This window comes from Pristiophorus japonicus, chromosome 19 (genome assembly GCF_044704955.1).
Source record: "Pristiophorus japonicus isolate sPriJap1 chromosome 19, sPriJap1.hap1, whole genome shotgun sequence".
Lineage (NCBI taxonomy): Eukaryota > Metazoa > Chordata > Chondrichthyes > Pristiophoridae > Pristiophorus > Pristiophorus japonicus.
Window position 1 is genome coordinate 52,236,177 of NC_091995.1, and position 25,293 is coordinate 52,261,469.

Here is a 25,293-nt window from a genome sequence, read left to right on the forward strand (position 1 = left end):
TTATTATCAGAGCTACCAACTCTTCGTTTTTCATTTAGTTTGTCTTTTCGAAGGGTCAATTACCCTGGATTATTTATTTCCCAATCTTGGTCATCATGCAACCACATCTCTTTAATGACTATTGGGTCAACCCCATTTATCTTCAGCTGCGCCATTAATTCATCTAAATAGTTATGAATGCTTTGTGCATTCAAATAAAGAGCCTTTGATTTTAACTTTTCACAATCTTTCCCTTATTTGACTTTAACCACTGATGCACTATTGAAAGAATCGTAGAAATTTACGGCATGGAAGGAGACCATTTCGGCCCATCGTGTCAGTGCCAGCTGACAAACAGCTATCCAACCTCATCCCAGATTACAGCATCCCTTAAAATTGGTGAGGGTTTCTGACTCTATCACCCTTTCAGGCAGTGAGTTCCAGACCTCTGGGTGAAGACATTTCCCCTCATATCTCTTCTAACCCTCTTACCAATTACTTTAAATTGATGACCCCTGGTTGTTGACCCATCTGCCAAGGGAAATAGGTCCTTCCTAACCACTCTATCTTGGCCCCTCATAATTTTATATACTTCAATATGGTCACACCTCAGCCTCCAAGTAAAACAAACCCAGCCTATTCAATTTTTGTGGTCTTACTAGTGTTTTATAGAGTTGAAGCATAACCTCCCTGCTCTTGTATTTTATGCCTCGACTAATAAAGGCAAGCATTTCGCATGCCGCCTTAATCACCTTATCTACCTGGCCTGCTACCTTCAGGGATCTGTGGATCTGCACTCCCAGGTCCCTTTGTTCCTCAACACTTCTCAGTATCCCACCATTTAATGTGTATTCCCTTTCCTTGTTAGCCCTCCCCAAATGCATTACCTCACACTTCTCCTGATTAAATTTAATTTGTCACTATTCTGCCCACCTGACCAGTACATTGATATCTTCCTGCAGTCCACAGATTTCTTCTTCATTATCAACCACACAGCCGATTTTAGTATCATCTGCAAACTTCTTAATCATACCCCCTATATTCAAGTCTAGATCATTGATATATACCACAAAAAGCAAGGGACCTAGTACTGAGCCTTGCGGAATCCCGCTGGAAACATCCTTCCAGTCACAAAAACACCCATCAACCATTACCCTTTGCTTCCTGCCTCTGAGCCAATTTTGGATCCAACTTGCTGCTTTGCCCTCGAACCCAAGTGCTTTTACTTTCGTGACCAGTCTGCCATGTGGGACCTTATCAAAAGCCTTGCTAAAATCCATATGCACTACACCAAACACACTACCCTCATCAAGCCTCCGTGTTACCTCTTCAAAAAATTCAATCAAGTTAGTCAGACATGATTTTTCCTTAATAAATTCATGATGACTGTCCTTGATTAATCCGTGTCTTTCTAAATTAAGGTTTATCCTGTCCCTCAGAACTTCGTCCAATAATTTTCCCACCACCGAGGTTAGGCTGACTGGCCTGTAATTACTCGGTCTAATCCTTTCTCCCATTTTAAATAACTGTACAACATTAGCAGTCCTCCAGTCCTCTGGCACCACACCTGTAGCCAGAGAGGATTGGAAAATGATCGTCAGACCCTCTGCTATTTCCTCCTTTGCCTCTCAACAGCTTGGGATACATTTCGTCCAGGCCTGGGGATTTATCCACTTTCAAAGCTGCTAAGCCCATTAATACTTCCTCTCTCACTATATTTATTTCATCTAATATTTCACACCCCTCCTCCCTGATTGCATTGTCTGCATCGCCCCTCTCTTTTATGAAAACAGACGCAAAGTATTCAGTCAGAACCATACCCATGTCTTCGGCCTCCATACACACACACATTACCCTTTTGGTCTCGAACAGGCCCCACTTTTTTTCTATTTATCCTCTTGCTTTTAATGTATTTATAAAACATCTTTGGGTTTTCCTTGCTTGTTAAGCTCTCAGTTCCTTCCTGTCACCCTCCGCTTATTTATACCCAATTTGCTACACTGCCCTATGGCTTTGACGTTTTATTTTAGATTCATAAAATTTCCCTCAACTGAAGCCTCCCCAATTGTTTGTTTAAATCCAATCTACAGCCCTAGTTATTTGATACGCCAGGACACTGATCCCATCCCTATTTAAGTGGAGCCCATTCCAACAGAACAGCTCCCTCTTTCCCCAGTACTGGTGCCAGTGCCCCATCTATAGACCCTCCTGTACCCCACACCACTCTTTGAGCCACTCATTCAACTCTGTTATCTGTTTGACCCAATGCCAATTTGCTCGTGGCTCAGGTAGTCATTCAGAGATTATTACCTTTGAGGTCCAGCTGCTTAATTTGGACCCTTTCTCCTCAAAATCCATCAGAAGAACCTAATTCCTAGTTCTATATATGTCATTGGTTCATACCTGGACCACGACAACTGGATCATTCCCCTCCCACTCCAAGTTCTTCCTTAACCCTGGCACTAGGCAGGCAACCTAACCATCAGAACTCCCATTCGCAGCAGCAGAGAATAGTATCTATCCCCCTGAATGTACTGACCCCTACCACTACCACATTCTGTTTCACTCCCCTGCTTGAATACTCTCTTGTACCATTGGGTTGTGTTCAGTTTGCTTATCATGCACACCGACTGCAAGAACCTTATACCTGTTGGATAAGGGCAAAGGCTGGGGCTTCTCCTGCACTGCACCTGCCTGCCTGGCTATCACACGCTTCTGTCCCTGACCACTAACCACATCTGTACCACTACCTAACCTAAGGGGTGTTACTGCCTCATAGATCAAAGTGTCCAGGTAAATCTCTCCTTCTGTAATGCAAGAATCCTGAGAATTCTCCATTTAAGATTCCCACTAGCTAAGAGGGAATTAAATAAGCATTATTCGTTATAGATTAAACTGTATTATGTAACTAAGAGAATGCACCCTGATGCTTGAATAATCATGCTTTTAAACTAATGAAATATGCCTTGGGTAGACCCGGTTAGATTTTAAAATGTAAGGAAGAGTCCTGCTTGACCAAACATTAAAAATGCAGACTCCAAAAAGCCTTGTTAGCAAAGCAATGGTCAGTCAGTGAGAAAAGCTGAGAGAATGAATGGAATTTCAGAGACTGATATAAGAGGCAGGGACCATAAGATTCCTATGAATTACATGTTAGATAAATTATTAAAAACATAACTATCATTAGTTATATAATCATCAGTAATATATTTTATAATTTTGTATAAGAATTAAATATAAAAGTTATACATATAATAGATTGCAGTTAACCTGGGAACCAAGGTTAGATGCAGTTACCATTGTGCTGGAATTTTTTTAACATCGGCATTGCATTAAAGAAACAAAGGCCCACTGCAGGGGCTGTGTCTCAACCTATGGAGACATATTATTTTTGTATTGCCATAACTACCCCAGAGATGATTCTTGGTAGGCAAAAACAGATGATGTAAGATATTACTGGTAATATAAGTCTCAATTATACTCTTTCAACGGCTGCTCGAATACTGTAATGTGTTACTAGAATCTATGTTTAAGGACATGCTTACAGGGCACTTAGAAAGCAATAATAGGATTGGGCAGAGTCAACATGGATTTATGAAAAGGAAATCATGTTGACAAATCTATTACAGTTTTTAGAGGTTGTAACTAGCAGAATCGATAAGGGCGAACCAGTGGATGTGATGTATTTGGATTTTCAGAAGACATTTGATAAGGTGCCACACAAGAAGATATTAAATAAAATTAAGGCTCATGGAATTGGGGGTAATGTACAAGCATGGTTGAGGATTGGTTAACAGACAGAAAACAGAAAGTAGCAATAAACAGATCATTTTCGGATTGGCAGACTGTAACTAGTGTGGTACCACAAAGATCGATGCTTGGGTCCCAGCTATTCACAATCTATATCAGTGATTTGGACGAGGGACCAAATGTAATATATCCAAGTTTGCTGATGATTCAAAGCTGGTGCGAATGTAAGTTGAGAGAGGATGCCAAGAGGCTTCAAGAGGACATAGATAGGCTAAGTGAGTGGGCAAGAACATGGAAAATGGAATATAATGCGGAGAAATGTGAAGTTATCCACTTTGGTAGGAAAAATAGAAAAGCAGATTATTTTTTAAATGGTGAGAGATTGGGAAATGTTGGTCTTCAGAGGGACCTGGGTGTCCTTGCATACAAATCACTGGAGGTTAACATGCAGGTACAGCAAGAAATTAAGAAAGCAAATGGTATGTTGGCCTTTATTACAAGATGTTTTGAGTATACTACAATTATATAGGGCCCTGGTGAGTCCATATCTGGAGTATTGTGCATAGATTTGGTCTCCTTACCTAAGGAAGGATATACTTGCCATAGAGGGATTCCAACAAAGGTTCAATCGACTGATTTCTGGGATGGGGGACTGTCCTATGAGAAGAGATTGAGTTAACTATATTCTCTAGAATTGAGAAGAATGAGAGGTGCTCTCATTTGAAACATAAAGAATTCTTACAGGGTAACTGCAGGGAGGATGCTTCCCCTGGCTGGGGAGTCCAGAACCAGGGGTCACAGTCTCAGAATAAAGGTCAGTCATTTAGGACTGAGACTTGGTGAATATTTGGAATTTTCTACCCCAGATAGCTGTGGAGGCTCAGTCGTTGAGTACATTCAAGACAGAGATCGATAGATTTTTGGATATTAAGGGAATCAAGGGATATGGGGATAGTGCAGGAAAGTGGAGTTGAGGTAAAATTTCAACCATGATCTTAATGAATGACAGAGCCAGCTCAAGAAGCCGAATGTCCTATTCCTGCTCCTATTTCTTAAGTTTTTATTAAGTCTTGCTTGTGCTGAATAAATTTAAATTACAGTCTCCAATACGGGTCACCCTCAAATCATTTGAAACCAAAGTCCTTCTGGGATATCTTACAATGATGCACCACAATGTCTGCACCTCAGATTCCAGCTCAACAACTCTGAGCTGGAGTTTCTCAAGATGCAGACACTTACAGCAGATGTGGTTGTCTGGGATTGCAGTGCTCCCCTCAAACTCCCACATGCTGCAGTTGTGGCACATCTTCTGCAATACCTTCCATACCCAAACTTGTTTTATTTATTTAATCAATTAAAGTTTAGGTGTCCTGCTAGAACTAAACATCTGTGAACATCATGATTTCTGACTGATATGAATAAGCCTCTTGCCAGTTAATATTCAACTGAAACTGAAGTATATACTTTGCCTGTTCCCTAGCCATCAACTCAACCCCTCTCCTTGGCAACTGTCTGAGGCTGAACCAAACTGTTTGAAACCTAGGGGTCACATATGACTCTGAGATGAGCTTCCAGCCACATATCCTCGGCATCACTACCACCACCTAATTCCACCTCCATAACAATATACGACTCCGCCCCTGCCTCAACTCATCTGCTGCTGAAACCCACATCCATGCCTTTGTTCCCTCAGGACTTGAATATTCCAATGCACGCCCGACCGGCCTCCCATCTTCCACCCTCTGTAACCTTGAAGTCATCCATAACTCTGCTGCCGGCATCCGAACTCTCACCGAGCCCCATTCACCCATCTGCGTGGAAAGTGGCACATTGTACAGCCGAGAAAGGGTGACTTGTGAGGGACACTTACCTTCGGGCATTAACAATGAAATGGAATAAACTGGCAGCAGGACTGCGACAACGGGCCAATGGTGGACTGGCATTGAACACGACAGGCACAGCTGAGAAGTGAATGCTAGGTTCCGATCAGCAGGGGGAATGGACCAGGATTGGACCCCAAGTGAACAATGATCATATACAGATGAAGTCAACGGAAAAGTATATTAGGTGGAGTGTAAAACGGTCTGACTATTCGCTATCAGATTGAATATGAGTTCACCTTCCCAACCCTCAGTTAAGATACCCACAGGATACATCAAAGTAGAAGCCATTTTAAATCATCCCCTTTATTGACTTTAAAGTCACGAACAATCACTACTTAAACTTACATTTAAACATTGAGTATACACGTAATTAGTACATATAAATAGTTGTAATCAAGGTCACCAGCAATTTGAGTCGTAAGGTTTAATAGAAAGCGCTACTTTACCAAAAGAATAACAACGGTTTCTTAGGCAGTTCACAGTATCGGAAATTCAGCATTAATTGATCGCTAATTATATGATAGCTCAGATTAGCACTGACAGTACTGCAAATTGCTCAGATACATTTGGGATTAACCCTTAGATTTAAAAAAATGCTGACAGCATTATATATGCACTCTATTGAATATATTGGTGATACACTCATAATAAAGCGTGAAACTGAGTACTCTGTACAATGAGCAAGTGTGACCTTAGCACCTTTAATAAGGTTCCAGAGTGCAGGTGGCCTGCTTATCTACTGTGCTCCCAAGGGATGCTGGGATCCCTTGGGACTCCAACAGGTGGGCTCTCTGGTGGTCAGGTGCCATGCAGATTACAAAGGGTTAAATACATAACATCACTCCCCCATGAAGTCAACAGTATACTTATTTGCAAGGTGAGATGATCTGGGGCTTTACGCTCCCTTGTCGATCATCTCGGTACAAATGCGGGTGTGGTTGGGTTGGTCAGTTCTTCACTGGGCTGTTGGTCAGCCGGACTTGACAGGCTGCTGGGGATGATGAGTTCGGTTTCGTGGTCACATGATGTCAGTTGCCACTTGTGTGTGTGTGTTGGAGGGTCAAAGTTGGTGGTGTCCTCTTCGGGTTGTTCGTCGCTGTTGGTGAACCGCAATTTGATTTGGTCCAAATGTTTTCTGTACGTTTGTCCATTGGCTAATTTGACCTGAAACACCCTACTCCCCTCTTTGGCTGTGACCGTGCCAGTGAGCTATTTGGGACCAAGTCCATAATTGAGCACAAACCAGGATCATTGATCTCAATATTGCGTGACAAATGTGCGCGGTCATAGTACACACTTTGTTGATACCACTTGCCCTCCACATGATCATGGAGATCAGGATGGACCTTGTTTTAAACGCCCTTTTCATGAGCAGCTCAGCTGGGGGAACCCCGGTGAGTGTGTGGGGTCTGGTGCGGTAGCTGAGCAGCACTCGGGACAACCGGGTCTGCAGGGAGCCTTCTGACACATGTTTCAATCTTTGCTTGATGGTCTGAACTGCTCGTTCTGCCTAGCCTTTGGATGCGGGCTTGAATGGAACAGATGTGACATGTTTGATCCCGTTGCGGGTCATGAATTTGACACTGGTGAAGCACAGCCCATTGTCGCTGGCTAGGACATCAGGCAAGCCGTGCATGGCAAACATGGCTCATAGGCTTTAAATGGTGGCCGTGGACGTGCTTACAGACATTATTGCACATTCAATCCATTTTGAGTAAGCGCCCACGACAACCAAGAACATTTTGCCTAGAAATGGGCCCGCATAGTCTACATGGATTCTCAACCACGGTTTTGAGGACCATGACCACAAACTTAGCGGTGCCTCTCTGGGTGTATTGCTCAGCTGAGAGCAAGTTTTGCACTGGTGCACGCATGACTCTAAATCTGAGTCGATGCCGGGCCACCACACATGGAATCTGGCTATGGCTTTCATCATTACGATGCCTGGGTGGGCGCTGTGCAGTTCACATATGTACGAGTCACTGCTTTTCTTGGGCAAGACCACGCGATTGTCCCACAATAGACAGTCCGCCTGCAGGACAACTCGTCTTTACATCTGTGGAACGGCTTAATCGCCCCCTGCATCTCCACTGGGACACTGGACCAGCTCCCATGGAGGGCAGAGATTTTTACCAAGGACAGTAAAGGATCCTGGCTGGTCCAGGTCCTGATCTGGCAGGCTGTAACGGGGGACTTCTCATTCTCGAATGCCTCCATAACCATGAGCAAGTCCACTGGCTGAGCCATTTCCACCTCGGTGGTGGGAGCTGACTGAGAGCATCTGCGCAGTTCTCTGTGCCTGGTCTGTGGCGCATTATATAGTTGTCTGCCGGCAGCGGAGCGCCCATCTTTGGATGTGGGCAGAAACATTGGTATTAATCCCTTTGCTCTCAGAGAACAGTGATATGAGCGGCTTGTGGTCAGTTTCTAGCTCAAACAGGAGGCCAAATAAGTACTGGTGCATTTTTTTTTAACCCATAGACGCACGCCAGAGCCTCTTTTCCATCATGCTGTAGGCCCTTTCAGCCTTGGACAAACTCCTGGACGCATAAGTGATCAGTTGCAAAATTCCCGATTCGTTTGCCTGTTGTAACACACACCCGACCCCGTATGACGACGCATCGCAAGCAAACACTAATCATTTACAAGGGCTGTACAGGACAAGCAGTTTGTTAGAAAACAACAGATTTCTGGTTTTCTTAAAGGCATCCTCTTGTGAATTCCCCCATACCCAGTCGTCTCCCTTGCGCAGCAGCACATGTAGGGGTTCTAGCAGGGTGCTTAACCCAGGTAGGAAATTACCGAAATAATTAAGGAGTCCCAGGAACGACCGCAGCTCTGTCATGTTCTGTGGTCTCGGCGCATTCTTGATGGCCTCCATCTTGACATCGGTGGGTCTGATGCCGTCTGCTGCAATTCTTCTTCCCAAGAACTCGACGTCCTGCGTCAGGAAAACACACTTCGAGCACTTCAACCTGAGCCCCACGCGATCCAACCGACTAAGAACCTCCTCCAGATTCTTCAAGTGCTCCATGGTGTCCCGACCTGTAACCAATGTGTCGTCCTGGAAGACCACTGTGCAAGGAACCGACTTTAGCAGGTGCTCCATGTTTCGCTGGAAGATCGCCGCGGCCAACCAAATCCCGAAAGGGCAACGGTTGTAGATAAACAGACCTTAGTGCGTGTTGATGCAGGTGAGGCCTTTCGAAGACTCCTCCAGCTTGGTGAATGTCTTCCCTCCAGCCAGGATCGCAAATAGGTCGTCTGCCTTGGGTAACGGGTACTGGTCCTGCAGCGAAAAACAGTTAATCATTACTTTATAGTCCCCACAAATTCTAACCGTGCCATCCTCCTTAAGTACCGGGACAATCGGACTGGCCCAGTCGTTGAATTCCACCGGCGCAATTATGCCTTCACGTTGCAGCCTGTCCAGCTCAATTTCCACTTTTTCACGCATCATGTACGGTACTGCCCGATCCTTGTGGTGGATGGGTCGTGTACCGGGAACAAAATGGATCTGCACCTTCACCCCCGAGAAACTTCCAATGCCTGGCTCGAACAGCGATAGGAACTTGCTGAGTTCATGTACTCAGAACCTGGGTACATGAGGCGTCATCTACGGATGAAAGTGCTCGGATGTCGTCCCAGTTCCAGCAGATTTTTCCCAGCTAGCTTCTGCCAAACAACATGGGGCCATCCCCTGGTACAATCCACAGCAGGAGTTCGTGTACTAATCCGTCATAGGAGACTTTGACTTCTGCACTGCCAATTACAGGGATTAGCTCCTAGATGTAAGTCCTTAGTTTGGTGTAAATGGGGCTGTGCTTGGGCCTGTGTGCCTTTTTTCCCCACAGCCTGACGAAGGCCTTTTTACTCATTAGAGACTGATATGCCCCCGTATCCAGCTCCATAGCTACTGGAATACTGTTCAGTTCAACTTTCAACATTATTGGTGGACATTTCAAAGTGAATGTGTGTACCCCGTACGAGCCTCCTCAGTACGAGTCTCCAATTCAGCCTGATCCACAGTAGATCGATCTTCCTCTGCAACGTGGTGGTTTGCAGGGTTTGCAGCTCACCTGTACATTCGTTGGAGGTGTCCCATTGTTCTGCAACCATTGCACGCATAGTGCTTAAAGCGGCATTGATGGGGCCAATGATCTCCTCCGCAGTGCAAACAAGGTGTTAACTGCCTCGGATTAACAATTGATGGCGGACTCTGGGTTATGTGAGGTTGGGCCGCAGCAGTTGGTGTGTACATTCTGCCATGTATATTTCTGCTCGAGACCGACGTTACTTCATGCATAGTACTGGCTGAAATTTATTTCTTCTGTGAAATCTGCTTGGTGCTGTCGCTGGTGGACATAAATGCCTGGGCTATCATTATGGCTTTACTTAGATTCAGAGCTTCTACAGTCAACAGTTTGCGAAGGATTGTCTCATGTCCAATGCCCAGTCCAAAAAAGTCTCTGAGCATTTGTTCCAGGAATCCCTCAAACTCACAATGTCCTGCGAGGCGCCTTAGTTCGGCGACGTAGCTCGCCACTTCCTGGCCCTCCGATTGTTGACACGTGTAGAACCGATATCTCGCCATCAAAATGCTTTCCTGAGGAATTACGTGCTCCCGGACCAGCGTACACAATTCTTCGTAGGATTTCTCTGTTGGTTTTGCCGAGGCCAGGAGATTCTTCATGAGGTCATAGGTTGTTGCCCCACAGACAGTTAGGAGGATTGCCCTTCATTTGGTAGCGTTCTCGTCCCCTTCCAGCTCGCTGACCACGAAGTATTAGTCGAGTCTCTCCATGAAGGCCTCCCAATCGTCCCCTTCTGAGAACTTCTCCAGGATGCAGGTGTTCGTTACGTCGTCACCAATTGATACACTCATAATAAAACGTACAATGAGCAAGTGTGATCTTAGCTCCTTTAATAAGATTCCAGAGTGCAGGTGCCTCATGGGTGACCTGCTTATATACTGTGTTCCCAAGGGATCCTTTGGCACTCCAACAGGTGGGCCCTCTGGTGGTCAGGTGTCATGCAGGTTACAAAGGGTTAAATATATAACAATTAGAATCTCTGGGGTAGGAATTGGAATATGTTGCCCCCATTTTGCACCATTAAATATGTAAATTAGGGGCCTAACACCTGTCAAATTGCCACATTTTACAAATTACTGAGCCAGGATTCCTCAGCGGCCCCGGGCAACCAAGCAGAGGCAAAAAATATAGTTTCATTTTAAAATCCCTTCCTGGAGAGCCAGAAGCAGCAAGAGTACTCCTCGCGGCTCCACAGTGGCCCCCAATACAGTTGCTGTCCCCCGCTCCCCATCACTTCCCTCTCCCAGTCCTCTCGCCGCTCCCCGAACCTACCCGAGGGCCTGTGCTGGCGTCACTGCTGCTCGAAATTGATCATCGATTCCCCGGTGAGCTGCCGGGGGACACAAAAGATGACTGGAGATCGCTGGTCTCATTTAAATGAGGCCCGAGGCCAAATTTCGATCGAGCCTCAGGACCACGTGCTTTGGAGCAGTGATCGCTCCATATCCCCAGTCGATGGTAGAAAGCCGGCACTGTGGAACATGTGCCCCATTGTGCGAGAATTCGCAATGTCCCAGAATTATAAAACCTTATCCTCTAGTCAAGTGTTTGAGTTGGAAGCTCAACTGTTCTTGGACAGAAATGGCGGATATAAATCACCTCGTGATGAACCTCTCTCGATGAGTCCTCACCCTTTCCTCTCAGTTCCCTACCAGGGTTAAATCCACATTACGTACGAGTGGTGGTATCGGAGCTCCCTGGCTAAAATCACACCTTCCCAGATCACCAATGCCACACAATGTGACGCTTTTACCTCCTGCTCTGTGTGGATAGAATTTTGGGCTTGTAAAGGTACCTTCAATGCATGCCAGCTGAAGATTGCACAACATCGTAGAGTAGTTATTTGGTACAAATACTACAGAGTACAATTTGTAATAGTGTAAAATCAGTATACAAACATGTGGTAGAACATTCATTCGGTGCAAACAAGAAGTAATGACGAACTTGAAGAAGAGACATCCCAGCAGCAGTGCTGAAGGCCTGTGCACTAGTAAAAGCTGATCCCCTCGTCATGCTGTTCCAATCAAACTATGGAAATAGGATTCAGCTTCTAATGTGGAAGATAGCCGAGGTATGTCCTATCTGCAAATAACAGGACAGACCTAAGACAACCCAACAAATTAACACTATCAGCTTTTTCCCAATCATGATCTAAAATCTGAGATGATAGATTTTTGCCAGCCAGGATTATTAATGGATACAGAGGTAAATTAAGTTAGAATATGGATCACCAATTACCTCACTGAATGGCAGAATGAGCTTGAGGGGTGAATGGTCTACTCCTGTTCTTATTTTCCTTTGTTCCTAAGTAGCAGTCAAATAATGGAATGAGCCATCAATGCTGCCTTCAAAGACCACCTCATAACAAATCTTCGACGCCAGTATCATTGGCCTCCAGACCTTGTCGCAGCCTTGATACAAGCAGGAACTGAATCCCAGAAGAGAGGTGAGGGTAGGTATTCTCAAAAACAACCCAGCATTCAACTGAGGAGATGGAGAGAGAATGTGATCAACATGAATCAAAGGGAACATCTGACATAAAGAAAGATGGCTGTCATTGTTGAAGGCAGGACATCACTGCACGAGTTTCTCAATGTAGCGTCCTTGGCCCAACCATTCAACCGCTACCTCATTGATGACCTTCCCTCCATCATAAGGTCAGTGTGGTGCTGTTCACTGTGGTGCTGGTTCCACAGTGTTTAGCTCCATTGTAAATATACTTTGATAATGGTGCCGCCTAGGTTTGCCAATAGTAAGATTGGATGCCATCCAGCTATGGGTTCAAAAGTAGCTGGTAAAATTCACAGCACAAAAGTGGCAATTATTCAACATCTCAAACAAGAGAAAGCCCAAACACCTCCTCCTGAACATCAAATGTACCACCACTGTCGTGTGCCCCACCACCTACACTTTGGGGGTCACCATCGACCAGAAACTGCACTCAATCAGACTTTCCATCACTGTGGATACTAGATCAGGGCAGCAGCTGTAAACATTGCGATAAATCACTCAGTTTCTGACCCCTCAACGCCTCTTCATCATTAACATGCCTCAAGTTAAGAGTGATGTGGAATACTCATTACTCACCTGGAAGTGTGTCACCGCAACAGTGCTCAAGAAGCTTGCCAACATTCAGGACAGAGCCGGTCACTTGATGGGCCCCCATGCCACTGGACACGATGTCTACCTCCTCCATCAGGGATGCATTGCAGATACAGCCTATACAATTCTCTGCACTCTAGCAAAATGCCAAGGTTACTTGACTATGGCAACCCTCCTTCCCTTGCGTCCTCCACTGCTGAGAAGGAGCAGTGTAGCAATTATATTGGAAGACTGTTGCCTCCCAGTCCCCCCTCCAGGACACAAACGTTCATAAAATGGACAAACTTAACAATTTCTCCATCACTGCTGTGGCATTTCCCTTGAAATTCCCTACCTAACGGCATTGTAGAAATGATCACCACAAGGACTTGATCTCTTTAGGACCTTGTCTACCATCATGTTAAAAGGGCAAAAAGCCATTGGCAATAAATGCAGCCTGATCAGTTTTGTCCATTTGCTGAGACAATTAAATACGAGGTGAAGAGAAAAATAATAGAGATGAGGGACCGAGACCAACATTAATCAGAAAAAAGGAAGCCATAAGTCTTGGATATTCTCATCACTGAGCATACACATCCATCTGGGTAGTTAGCCTTTATTGAAAGGGGGTTGCAGTTTAAGAGTAAGGAGGTCTTGCTGCAATTCTATAGAGCTTTGGCGAGACCACACCTGGATTACTGTGCGCAGTTTGGTCTCCTTACCCTAAGGAAGGATATACCTGCTTTAGAGCAGGCACAAGAAAGGTTCATTAAATTTTGATAGAGAATTCAGACAGGCTGCATTTAGACAGGCTGTGAAAATTCACAGACATCAAGTCAGAGATGCTACGTGAGTGGGAGCATGTTACATTAAGTCATCAATCAACTTGACATTTTAGGACTTTGAGTAGCGAGCCAATTAAAAGGTTAAAAGACTATTAATTGAGCCATTAAGGTCAAAGAAGGCGAGTTCTTTTCCGTAAATTGATCCAGGTATAAGTACAGCCATTTTGACCATGTGGTCTCAGAAGGACAAAGACCTGGCTTAAAGCCAAGAGCTTCTTACTGCTGCCAAAAATAAAGAGACATTAAAACTACAATCGGAGTTCGTATTTCATTGGAAATTAAGAGATCTAACAGATTTGTTCCAGGGAATAAATCTAATGAACAAGTTGATAACGTGGTTAATGAGCATGTGGGTTACTTGGGTTTATAAATAGAGGATAGAATATAAAAGCAAAGAGATCATGCTGGAATGTTATAAATCACTGGTTACTGCTCAGCAGGATTATTGTCGATAATTATTGGCACCGTATTTCAAGAAAGATGAAAAGAACTTAGAAATGGTTCAGAGGAGGTTTACCAGGATGTTACCAGGGAAGAAGGAATTCAGTTATGAGGAGAAGTTGGAAAAGTTAGGACTGTTTTCCTTGGAACAGAGAAGGTTAAGAGGTGACGTAAAAATAATTTTTTTCCAGACGATGAGAGATTTTGATAGAATAGAGAAAAAAAATATCCTTTCTGGCGAATGGGTCAATAATCAGAGGTCATAAATTCAAAATCATTGACAAAAGATCTGGAGGGGAGAGGAGGAGATTTATTTACGCAGGCTCCTATTTCTTATGTACTTACATTCGTAAGTCAAAAAGGAGACAGACGATGAAGGAACAGAGATAGAGATTGGAGCAGGAGACGAAGGAGGAAAGAGAGATACAAAATTGAAGGAAGCAGGACCAAAAATCAAGGAGAAGGGACTTACCAGAGCGACATAAATAAAAGAACATTGACACTATCAACCGAATGACACGAAGAGACAGATTATTAAATAATCTTGTACGATGTTACAAATATTAATTCGTTGGTATAATATCATGATGGGAATTGTGCACCCATGTTCATGTTGGTTAAGTCATATTCTACCTCGTCTTATAGTTGCTTATAGTGAGTGCCACCTGTGGGATATAAGATCATAAGAACATACGAAATAAGAGCAGGAGTAGAGCATTCGGCCCTTGGTCTCCTGCTCCGCCAGTCAATAAGATCATGGCTGCTCTACTACCTCAACTCTACTTTCCCAACCTCTCCCCATTGACCTTGATTCCCAAAAAATGATCGATCTCTGTCTTGAATATACTCAACGATTGAGCATCCACAGCACTCTGTGGTAGAGAATTCCAAAAATTCACAACCCTTTGAGTAAAATAATGTCTCCTTATCTCAGTCCTAAATGGTCGACCTCTTATTCTGAGCCTGTGGCCCCTGATTCTAGACTCCCCAGTCAGGGAGTCAAACCCTGTCAAGTCCTTTAAACATTTTAAATGTTTCAATGAGATCAACACTCATTCTTTTAAACTCCAGGGAATATAGGCCTAGTCTACTAAATCTTCTTTACACTTATACATCAATCCATTTGAAATAAAGGCCAACATACCACTTGCTTTCCTAATTGCTTGCTGTATCTGCATGTTAACCTACTGTAATTCGTGTACAAGGACACTCATGTCCCTCTGAATAACATTTCCCATGTGCTCTCTCTCTAACAACCTCAAAAAAACTCTAACAGATTTGTCAAGCACGATTTCCCTTTCATAACTCCATCTTGAGTCTGACCAATCATATTATGATTTTATAAGTGCCCCTGATACCACGTCACTAATAATAATAACAGATCCTAGCGCATGGTCCATGGTACCATGCGAAGACCAATCCACACCAACTTTTACCTACTGTGAGGTGCATAGCTCTTGACAAATAGAGACACGATATAGACAGGGCTGTTGGTGCTCTGTTCGGAGTGTTTTGGGAAGAGCAATTGAACAAGGGATCACAGCACTCACAACCAATAATTTTACAGAGAGCCCAGCTCCGGTCGTCAATACCCCAGAGCTGACCTTCAGAGAAACAGTGGTGGAGTTGTAGGAGGCTGACCCTGCTTAGAAAGTTGACGTTATGGTACATTTCTGGAGACACTTAGCAGAGAAAAATTGTGTTGGCAGGAGAGCACATTTATATTCCTCATCTGCCCCATTCTCCCAACACGGACACAATGTTCCACTTGTTCATATCAATATATATGGCTAACAGGAGAGGATTTCCTTCATAGAAGATGTTGAGTATGGTTTGTTATTTGTAAGCCTGGATATCTGTATCTATAGAGAGAGATATAATTGAGAGAAGGGCCACAGAGGGATAGATGACGAGGAGAAATAGATACTGGTAGCGAGGCAACAGATGTGAAGGGTGAAAAAATAGCATTTAATGAGAAGAGAGTAAAGATTCAAAGAAAGCAGAAGTGAAGGAGGTGTAAATAACAAGGTTTAAAGATTCCAAGAAGTAGTCGTGCAGATGGTCCTGTGCTGTGCATGCAGAAGAGGAAGATTTATCTAAATGCTATGTTACAACTGGAGAGCAGTCAAAGAGAATGATACAGAACTGGGTTTCCCTTAAGGGAATAGTAAGGGAATAGTTTCAATTAGATACTGCTTGAAAAAAGGCAGTGCAGAGTCAGTGGGAATCATTCAAACAGGGGCATATTAATATACAGCGTCGTCATATTCCCACAACTAAAGGTAGCTCATCATAAACTGGCATTCCTAGAATGTGTAAATAAATAAAAATTACAATGGGAGTTAAAATAACCTGCCACAATTCTAATGGAAAATGAAATGTAATTGAATTTATAAAATACAGGCAGGAAGTGAAAAAGATTAGAAATGGTAACAAGAAATCTGAAGAAAGTTTGGCGAGGAACATCAAGTTAAATAGTAAGGGTATTTAGAAACCAGTAAAAAAACAAAAGAATAATCAATGGCTGGAGTTCCTTAAAGAGAGAACGTGGAATAATATTCTGGAAGAAGATTGAGTGATAGAGATAAAGGGAAACAAATATTCTGCCGTGTTTTTTTTAATCGAGGTATGCGATAGAAGGATTGAAGGGATACACGAGGAGGGGAGGGATCGATTAGATGGGCTATGTGACGGATTCTGGTGCCATAAAATAGAATAACATTGACCCAACCCTGAAAAAAACGGGATTAATTAAGGACACACATTAATCTGTAAAAAGCCAAGTGCTGTCTGACAAATTTAATGGAGTTACTTGAGGCAATACAAGGAGTAGATTTACCTTGACATTCCCATGTGCGTTAAGGAGTTAACAGCTCTGTAAATTCACAGGAATATTGGGCAAATAGGTTAAAGTTCATCGAAGTGTTTCACTGATCTGAAGTTCCACCCTCCCAATGGACAAGAATCATTAGAGTAAAAGGCCTGTTTGTTTAAAAGATCATAAGTAATGTCAATCATTGTGTAAGCTAATGGTCTCACTTGAGATTTCTCTCAGATATAAATAATGGTTGGATTGAAGCGGCTTCACCTTACTGTCAGACTGAGCTCGTGCCTGCAGCACAGCACTGTGTCACTGAACAGATGGATCGACCAATCTTTGCCCAGATTGAAGCGGTTTATTACCCTATCCTCGCAGTGTTTGGTGTTCCTGGTAAGTCATTACCATCAGTTGTCAATGTCACTCGGTGTTTAGCTGTATCACTGCTCTTGTGGATTCTCTGACCTGTTTGTTTTCACGAGGTTGTTGCACAGCCCATAATTACTGAGATCAATTAAATGTCATCAGTTTCTACTGAAACCTTAATGCAATAATCTCACAGAAATTTCTGAGACATTATAATTGTCTCTGGAGTTCCAGCACCGATAATATTAACAACTTTCATTACAGTTGCAGTACTGGTGGTGAAACTGGACTTCGGCAGCAGCATGAGATGGGCTCACCGCGATTCCAAGCCCGTTTTACTCTGTGCCCAATTTCCTTTCCCATTGAAATTAAATTTAAAAAATCAGGCGCGATAGAAAACTGGTTCCAAAACCGATGTCACCCAAAAAGTCAGGTAGAGAGATAGAGAGTCACAGTCAGAAATAGAGAAACAGGCAGGGAGAGAGTTAGAGAGTGACAGAGTCAGAAATAGAAAAACAGGCAGGTAGAGAGATAGAGAGTGACAGTCAGAAATAGAGAAACGGGCAGGGAGAGAAGGGTAGAGAGCGACAGTCAGAAATAGAGAAACAGGCAGGGAGAGAGTTAGAGAGTGACAGAGTCAGAAATACAGAAACAGACAAGGAGAGAGTTAGAGAGCGACAGAGTCAAAAATAGAAAAACAGGCAGGTAGAGAGATAGAGAGTGACAGTCAGAAATAGAGAAACAGACAGGGAGAAAGATAGAGAGTGACAGTCAGAAATAGAGAAACAAGACAGGGAGAGGGATAGAGAGCGACAGAGTCAGAATTAGAGAAATAGATTTAAAAAGACGCAGAGAAAGAAAGTCAGAGACAGAGGTTAAACTTCACTCTGATCACCAGCTGTAAAACCGGTGCTAGCCAACTGACAGTTTCTGTGGAACTTTGCTGGATTATTTTTTCACTTGCTTCAAAGGAGTTTGGTTTTGCTCCTGGACGAGGAATCCAGAGACAGGGACTAATAATCCCTGACAAAACGTGTGTTCAAACCCACAGTGACTGTTTGAGAATTTGAATTCAGTTTAAATAACACCTGGAAATAAAAATAAACTTAGCAGTAATATACTGACCACGTATCTATCGGGTTGTTATAAAGAGCCAACTGATTCACTAATATATTTTACAAGGGGGAATAGAGTATAAAAGCAAAGAAGTCCTGCTACTACTGTACAAGGTTTGGTGAGGCCACACCTTGAGTACTGTGTGCAGTTTTGGTCTCCGTATTTAAGGAAGGATATACTTGCATTGGAGGCTGTGCAGTGAAGGTTCACTCGGCTGATTCCGGAGATGAGGGGGTTGACTTATGACGATAGTTTGAGTAGGTTGGGCCTATACTCATTGGAGTTCAGAAGAATGAGAGGTGATCTTATCGAAACATATAAGATAATGAGAGGGGCTCGACAAGATGGATGCAGAGAGGATATTTCCACTCATAGGGGAAATTAAAACTAGGGGACAGAGTCTCACAATAAGGGGCCGCCCATTTAAAACTGAGATGAGGATCAATTTCTTCTCTCAGAGGGTTGTGAATCTATGGAATTCTCTGCCCCAGAGAACTGTGGAGGCTGGGTCACTGAATATATTTAAGGTAGAGATGGACAGATTTTTGAGCAATAAAGGAATAAAGTACTATGGTGAGTGGGCAGGGAAGTGGAGATGAGTCCATGATCAGATCAACCATGAGCTTATTAAATGGTGGAACAGGCTCGAGGGGTCCGGTGGCCTACTCCTGCTCCTATTTCTTATGTTCTTATGTAAGAAGCCTGCCGTCCTTAACCATCTGGCCTATATGTGACTCAATTCCCACACCAAATGCCCTCTGAAGCCATCTTGCAAGTCACTAAGGGCAACTAGGGATGGGCAATAATGCCAGTGATGCCCACATCCTGGGAATCCATTAAAATATGTACAGTAAATGTAACTGTGCTTTATTAACTTATTTACTGTTTTCTCCGAATTGCCACATCTCAAGGTTTGCTAACATATGTCTGCACCTCGGCCTTCCATTATTTACATAGTTGCCTGTTTCTTCTGAGTCCTCCACTCCTTCACCCTGGCCAAGATGGAAAATGGGTGGAGATGCCTTCTGAGACTCTCCAAAGTATCTCAGAATGTTTCTCCCCATAATATGACACTCCCCTTTAATGTTCCCATCCCTTTTATTTGAATGATACCCGTTTTCCGATGCCAGCACTCATCCCCATAGCCCTGAAAGAAGGCAAATAAACTGCTTGCGGTTGCTGATGATGCTGCGACTATATCCGTGTCGATCCTTAGTAGTGTGCTCCCAAACCTGTCCCAATCTGCAGCTCAAGCTTTGCTGGTGAGGAGACCTGGGTGGTAAGCGATGCTTCTGGTTAATGCCTGTTGATTAACCCCTCCCCCATAGATATTCTGGTTTAAATATCCTAATCGGAAAATCCAGGCTAAAGTGAGAGATAGAGAGACAGAGACAGATGATTACGGCATCACATTAACAAACAGAGACATGGCGAGAGAGAGAGAGGCAGTCAAAATACAGATTGTGAAGAGAGGGATGGTCAAAATCAGTGACAGGTATAGAAATACATAGTGATTCAGAGAGAGAGCATGAAGTGACCCTGCCAGCTATTGTGTTATGCCTGCAATGATTAATTTATTTATCCCACTGTTATTGCAGCGAATTTATTCACAATTGTGATTCTCTCCCGGGGAAAGTGTGGTCTCTCCATATGTATCTCTCGTTACCTGGTGGCCATGGCAGCAGCAGATCTACTGGTCCTGATATTTGATGTCTTTCTGTTCGAAATTAAAGGGATTTATTTCCCACATTCATTTCTGAACTATACTCTCATCTGCAGTCTCAGTATCAGCCTGGCATTTGCTGCCATTGATTGTTCTGTCTGGTTAACCGTCGCCTTCACCTTTGATCGATTCATCGCCATTTGTTACCAGAAGCTGAGAGTTAAATATTGCACCGAGAAAACTGCGGCTGTGATTATAACAACGGTGTGTGGGCTGAGCCTTTTACTAAACATTCCACATTACTTTGTAAACGGTTTTGGTGAAATAATTGGTAACATACAATGGTTCTGTGTTGTAAAATCTACCTTCTACACCTTGCCCATTTGGGTGGCTTACTACTGGCTTCACGTAATTTTAACCCCATTCGCCCCATTTGTGTTGATTGCACTGCTCAATGCTCTGACCATCAGGCACATTGTGCAGGCCAGTAGAGTCAGGAGAGGACTCCGAGGGAGTAAGACAGGTGAGAGTCACAATGATCCAGAGATGGAGAACCGACGGAAATCCATCATGTTACTGCTTGCAATATCAGGCAGCTTTATCCTGTTATGGATGGTAACTTTCCTCCATGAAATATGTGTACAAATTACAGATACTCAATTGTTCAGAACAGATTACGCAGATCCTTTTACCATCATGGAACACAGTGGTTATATGCTCCAGCGTTTGAGTTCCTGCATCAACACGGTTATTTATGCAGTGGCCCAGACTAAGTTCAGAGATGTGTTAAAGAATGTGATTAAATATCCCTTTGCTCAGATAATTAAGTTAATTAAATCAAATTAACAGCACTAAATTTAGACCATGACTCCCCATAGGAACGTCGGAACAGGAGCAGGCCATTTAGCCCCTTGACCCTGTTCTTCCGTATCCTGGCAGTTCTGTGGCCTAACTCCATATATCCGTCTTTGCCACATATCCCTTAATACGTTTGGTTAACAAAAAGCTATCAATCTTAGATTTAAAATTAACAATTGATCTAGCATCAATTGCCCTTTGCAGAAGAGAGTTCCAAACATCTACCACTGTGTGTGTGTGGAAGTGATTCCTAACTTCAGTCCTGAATGGCCTGGCTTTAATTTTTCTAATATGCCCCCTTGTCCTCGATGCCCAAAACCAGCAGAAATTAACTCCATCTACCCTATCAGTTTCCCTTACTATCCTGAAAACTTCGATCAAACCACCTCTTAACCGTGTAAATTCCATGGAATACAACCTTAGTTTGTGTAATCTCTCCTCGTAAATTAACCCTTGGAGTCCAAGTACCAGTCTGGTAAATTTATGCTGCACTCATCCAGGCCAATATATCCTTCCAACGGTGTCCAAATGTTGTCACAGTACTCCAGATGTTGTCTAACCAGGGCTGTGTACAGCTGCAGCATAACTTCTCTCCCCGTGTATTCCAATCCTCTACATGTAAAGCCTACATTCCATTAGCCTTTGAAATTATTTTCTGCACCTGTTTAATGATGTTAATGCTCTATGCACATAGACCCCAAGTCTGTTTGGACCTCCACTGTTGCTAGCTTTTCACTATTTAGAAAGTACTCTGGTCCATCCTTTTTAATTCTAAAGTGAATGAACTCACATTTGCCTACATTGAAATCCATTTGCCAGTTCTGCCCATTCACTTAATGTATTACTATCTCTTTCTAATTTTATGCTTCCATCTATGCTGCTTGCAATGCCACCTATCTTTGTATCATCAGAAAACTTGGATATGTGGCTTCCTGTCCCATTATCTCAGTCATTAATAAATATCATGAAGATAAGGCTAAAACACAGATCCTTTCAGGACACCACTCGTCACATCCTGCCTATTATAGTATCTGTCCATTATCCCAATCCCACTGCTCAGCCAATTTCCGAAACAGGTCAATAATTTACCTTCAATTCCATGATCTTCAAGTTTAGCTAACAGTCTCTTATCATGGATTTTATCAAATGCCTTCGAGAAGTCCATATAAATAACATCCTGCAAAAGATTCTATCAAGTTGGCCAGGCATGAATTAACCTATAAAAATCCATGTTGGCTCTCTAATCAGCTGAACATTTTCAACGTGTTCAGTCACTGTTGTAGGGCACTTTCAAAGGCAATGGCACCTGCTGAATATATGTATGCATGTATGTATGTGTAAAATGGTAGCCAGATATAAAATGGCTGCCAGCGATTCCGCAAAGCACTAGGGGAATTCAGCTAACAGTTAGCTTGACTACATTTTTGGGTAGCTGATGACACTGCAGTTCCGTGTTCAGGAACACTGGAAAGGGCGAGCTCAGCAGAACGTCCTTAATCAACAAACCACAGACAAGATGTCCTAGCAGAATACTGAACAAAGAAATTCCTGTGACTGTGTAAGGATAAGGAGGTTAGGCGCAAGCAGAACCCAAGGACAGTAGAGATAAGGGGGTCTGGAGAATATCACGAGGCTATGAATAAGCCCCAGCTAAAACATGAAATGATCACGCAGTCCCCTGGTGCCTGGGGGCCAATTCCATTGGCCCAGTGGAATCGATTTGTAATTGTTATGATTGGATTGTGTCCAGCCAACATGGGCTGAGTAATTGTAATGAACTATTATAAAACATATAAATATCGATGAATTTCTTTGTTCGGTGGAGTGGAGTGCCTGGAGTTGGACCAGAGGCTCTCTCCCCGCCGGCATAATAAAGGCTGTTTTGGCATTGGAACCGACCCAGAATGTCGAGTGATTCTTCCAGAAAAACATTTGCGCTAACAGTGGCGTAGTCGGCAGGATTTCCCAGAGTCGCTGGACGCCCTTGGAAAAACCCGGGTGAGTATAAAAAAATGTTAATTATAAAGGGTGTGGAAGGTGGATGCCGGTTGATCGACACGAGGAGACGGTCTAATATCTCAAACGCCTAGCCTGAGCCTGAATTAAGAGGACTTTTGTCCCACATAACGGCCAGGAACTAAGTAGGCATAGAGAACACACTTAGACCGTGGGATCGTGATACCGAGCGACACTTCCCGGACCCAGTAGTGTGATTTGAAAATATACCCCGGGGACCAGGCGGTGCACAACGACCAACGAACCAAACCTGTGAACAGGGTCGGACCAACAGACAAAACGGTGGTAGGTAGTCATTAAGGAGTCGTAGGGCACTGCGGGAATTGCTTAAACGCATTTTAAGAATTGTATAAGTTTGTGTAATAGCAGAACATGTGATCTGACAGTAGCCAGGAGGCGGTCTACTACAACTTACGCTAGGTAGAAAGCAGACCTCTGAGAGTAGATTCCTAACGGTTCTAGTCCTACCCAGGAATGGCCAATAAAGCAAGTAACCTCGAGTGGGGATCAGAAGGGTCCCTTATCTGCCACCTGGCGGAAAAACAAAAGAAACTAGTTGAGAAGATGATTAAGTCTGGATGGGACCCCCAGGACCCGCCAGCAAATCAGCCAGAATGGTGGGAGAAGGAAAAGAAAGATAACGATGAGAAAGCCGTGGTCTTGATTCTTTGAGCCTACGTAAAATTAACAGAGGAAGTTAATCAATATGTAAGAAATAAATAAAAAACCTGATAGTGATTATTTTAAGTGAAGTATGGGTCCAAGAATAGAGCCAGCTAAACAATAAACTTTGTTGAATGAAAGGAGACTTTTGTGAATGTCTGTCTAGGAATGAGATAAAGAATAGAGAAGGGAAGCTGTAATGCCTTTTAAAAAAAAGAAGCCTGTGTGGGCGTCTCGAGGCTGCAGGCTGGGGAAGTACGCTCCCATTTTTCCTTTGTGTAAAACCTTGACACAAAAGCTTCTAGCTCAGTAAAGAGATTTTTAAATAACAGATTGGCAGTACAATATTTGAATTGGGATTTTGAGATATTTCAGGTGATTCTCATTGATAAACATTTTGGCTGTATTGGAAAATCTTGGGTTTGGAAGCCTTTTTAATAAAAGTACACATACTGTGTCAGAAGCTGAAGCTTAAAAAAGATGTAATTTATGAGATATAGTACCACAAAATTGAAATTACAGAGCAAAAGATTAGAGTTTTTGATCAGCTTCTAAATAGAAGTTTGGCAAAAAAAAACAGTATTACCATATTTGACATTTTGTAATCCAACAATAAATACAAATTCTACAAAAGGAGAGCAGAAATTTGTATGGGAACAGTGAAGAGTTAATTTTGTTGTGAAGGTTTCAAGTACCACTGTTAAGAAAAGGCAAAACAAAATGCGATACATTTAAAACAAAAAGTTAAATCTGATCTCTTAAAAAAAAAGGTGTTTGTGATGGAAAAAGACATAACTTACTAAATACTAGTTGATATTGACTGTGAAAAACATATTGGTTGAATTGGAAAAAAAAAATTGGAGGAGGTAAAAGACACTCTACATTGATAATGATTTTAAATTACGAGAAAGTTTCACTGCAGTTTGAAAAGATTTCCAAAATGGACGTTGTTTATCAAGAAAAGTCCCGAACAGTCTAAACAAGCAGGAGCGTTTTGAAAATAATGAGGAGAAAAGATCTAAGCTATGCGAACTCAGCACAGAAAGAAAAAACTGGGAATTAGAAAATCTTACTGAATTTTAAAATTCTTATAGAAAATGGAACTGGCACGGGAGTTTAGATTTTGTGTCAAGAGAGAAATAAAACACAAGATTTGCCCAGTGAACGGGGCCATAAAAACCCCCCGAAATGTTGGCATGTATGAAAATTGGATTTCAGTAAACAAAATAGCTATTAAAAATGTGTGGTCTCGTTTTAAATCAAAAAAAAATCTTTGGCAAGTACTTGAATTAGAAGTTAAGGAAAAAATTGGAGTTTAATCTAAAATGCTGTCTTTCGCAATGAGAAGAGTTTTATTATGACCACTTTACTAATGATTTCTGCTGTTTTAACAGATTCCTAATTTCTAAGCAAGTTTTGAAGGCACAAAGATTTGGATGATTATGCAAAGTCACGTCATGACATCAGGCCTTCTTACAAACCTGTAAAGGAGTTAACCCTTTCCATTGACAGCTGTTTTATACTGGACCTTACTAATTTGAATTTCTTAATAAAATAAAGAAGACTCACCTGACAGACAGAGGAAATGGTGGGGTAGTCAGAATAAAAATAAAACAAACTAGCTGGTCAAGAGTTAAAAGCAAAGATAAATAGGCTGGAAGAGATTTTTAAAAACGGGACCAGACGGATAGTGCAGTGCGCAGTCATAGCACCATCACCT

The 25,293-nt window shown here is 42.9% G+C and overlaps 1 protein-coding gene and 1 pseudogene across 1 annotated transcript in view; both read left to right on the forward strand.

The window, feature by feature from the left end:
- Window positions 1-20,882, forward strand: part of LOC139230592 (probable G-protein coupled receptor 139) — a 40,214-nt gene extending 19,332 nt beyond the window's left edge. Inside the window, exons 2-3 of the mRNA XM_070862415.1 lie at window positions 17,129-17,284; window positions 19,972-20,882. Coding sequence (XP_070718516.1) covers window positions 17,129-17,284; window positions 19,972-20,882 — 1,067 coding nt within the window. The remainder of the gene's footprint in view (window positions 1-17,128; window positions 17,285-19,971) is intronic.
- LOC139230222 (zinc-binding protein A33-like) overlaps window positions 1-25,293 on the forward strand; it is an 853,736-nt pseudogene that overhangs the window by 592,069 nt on the left and 236,374 nt on the right.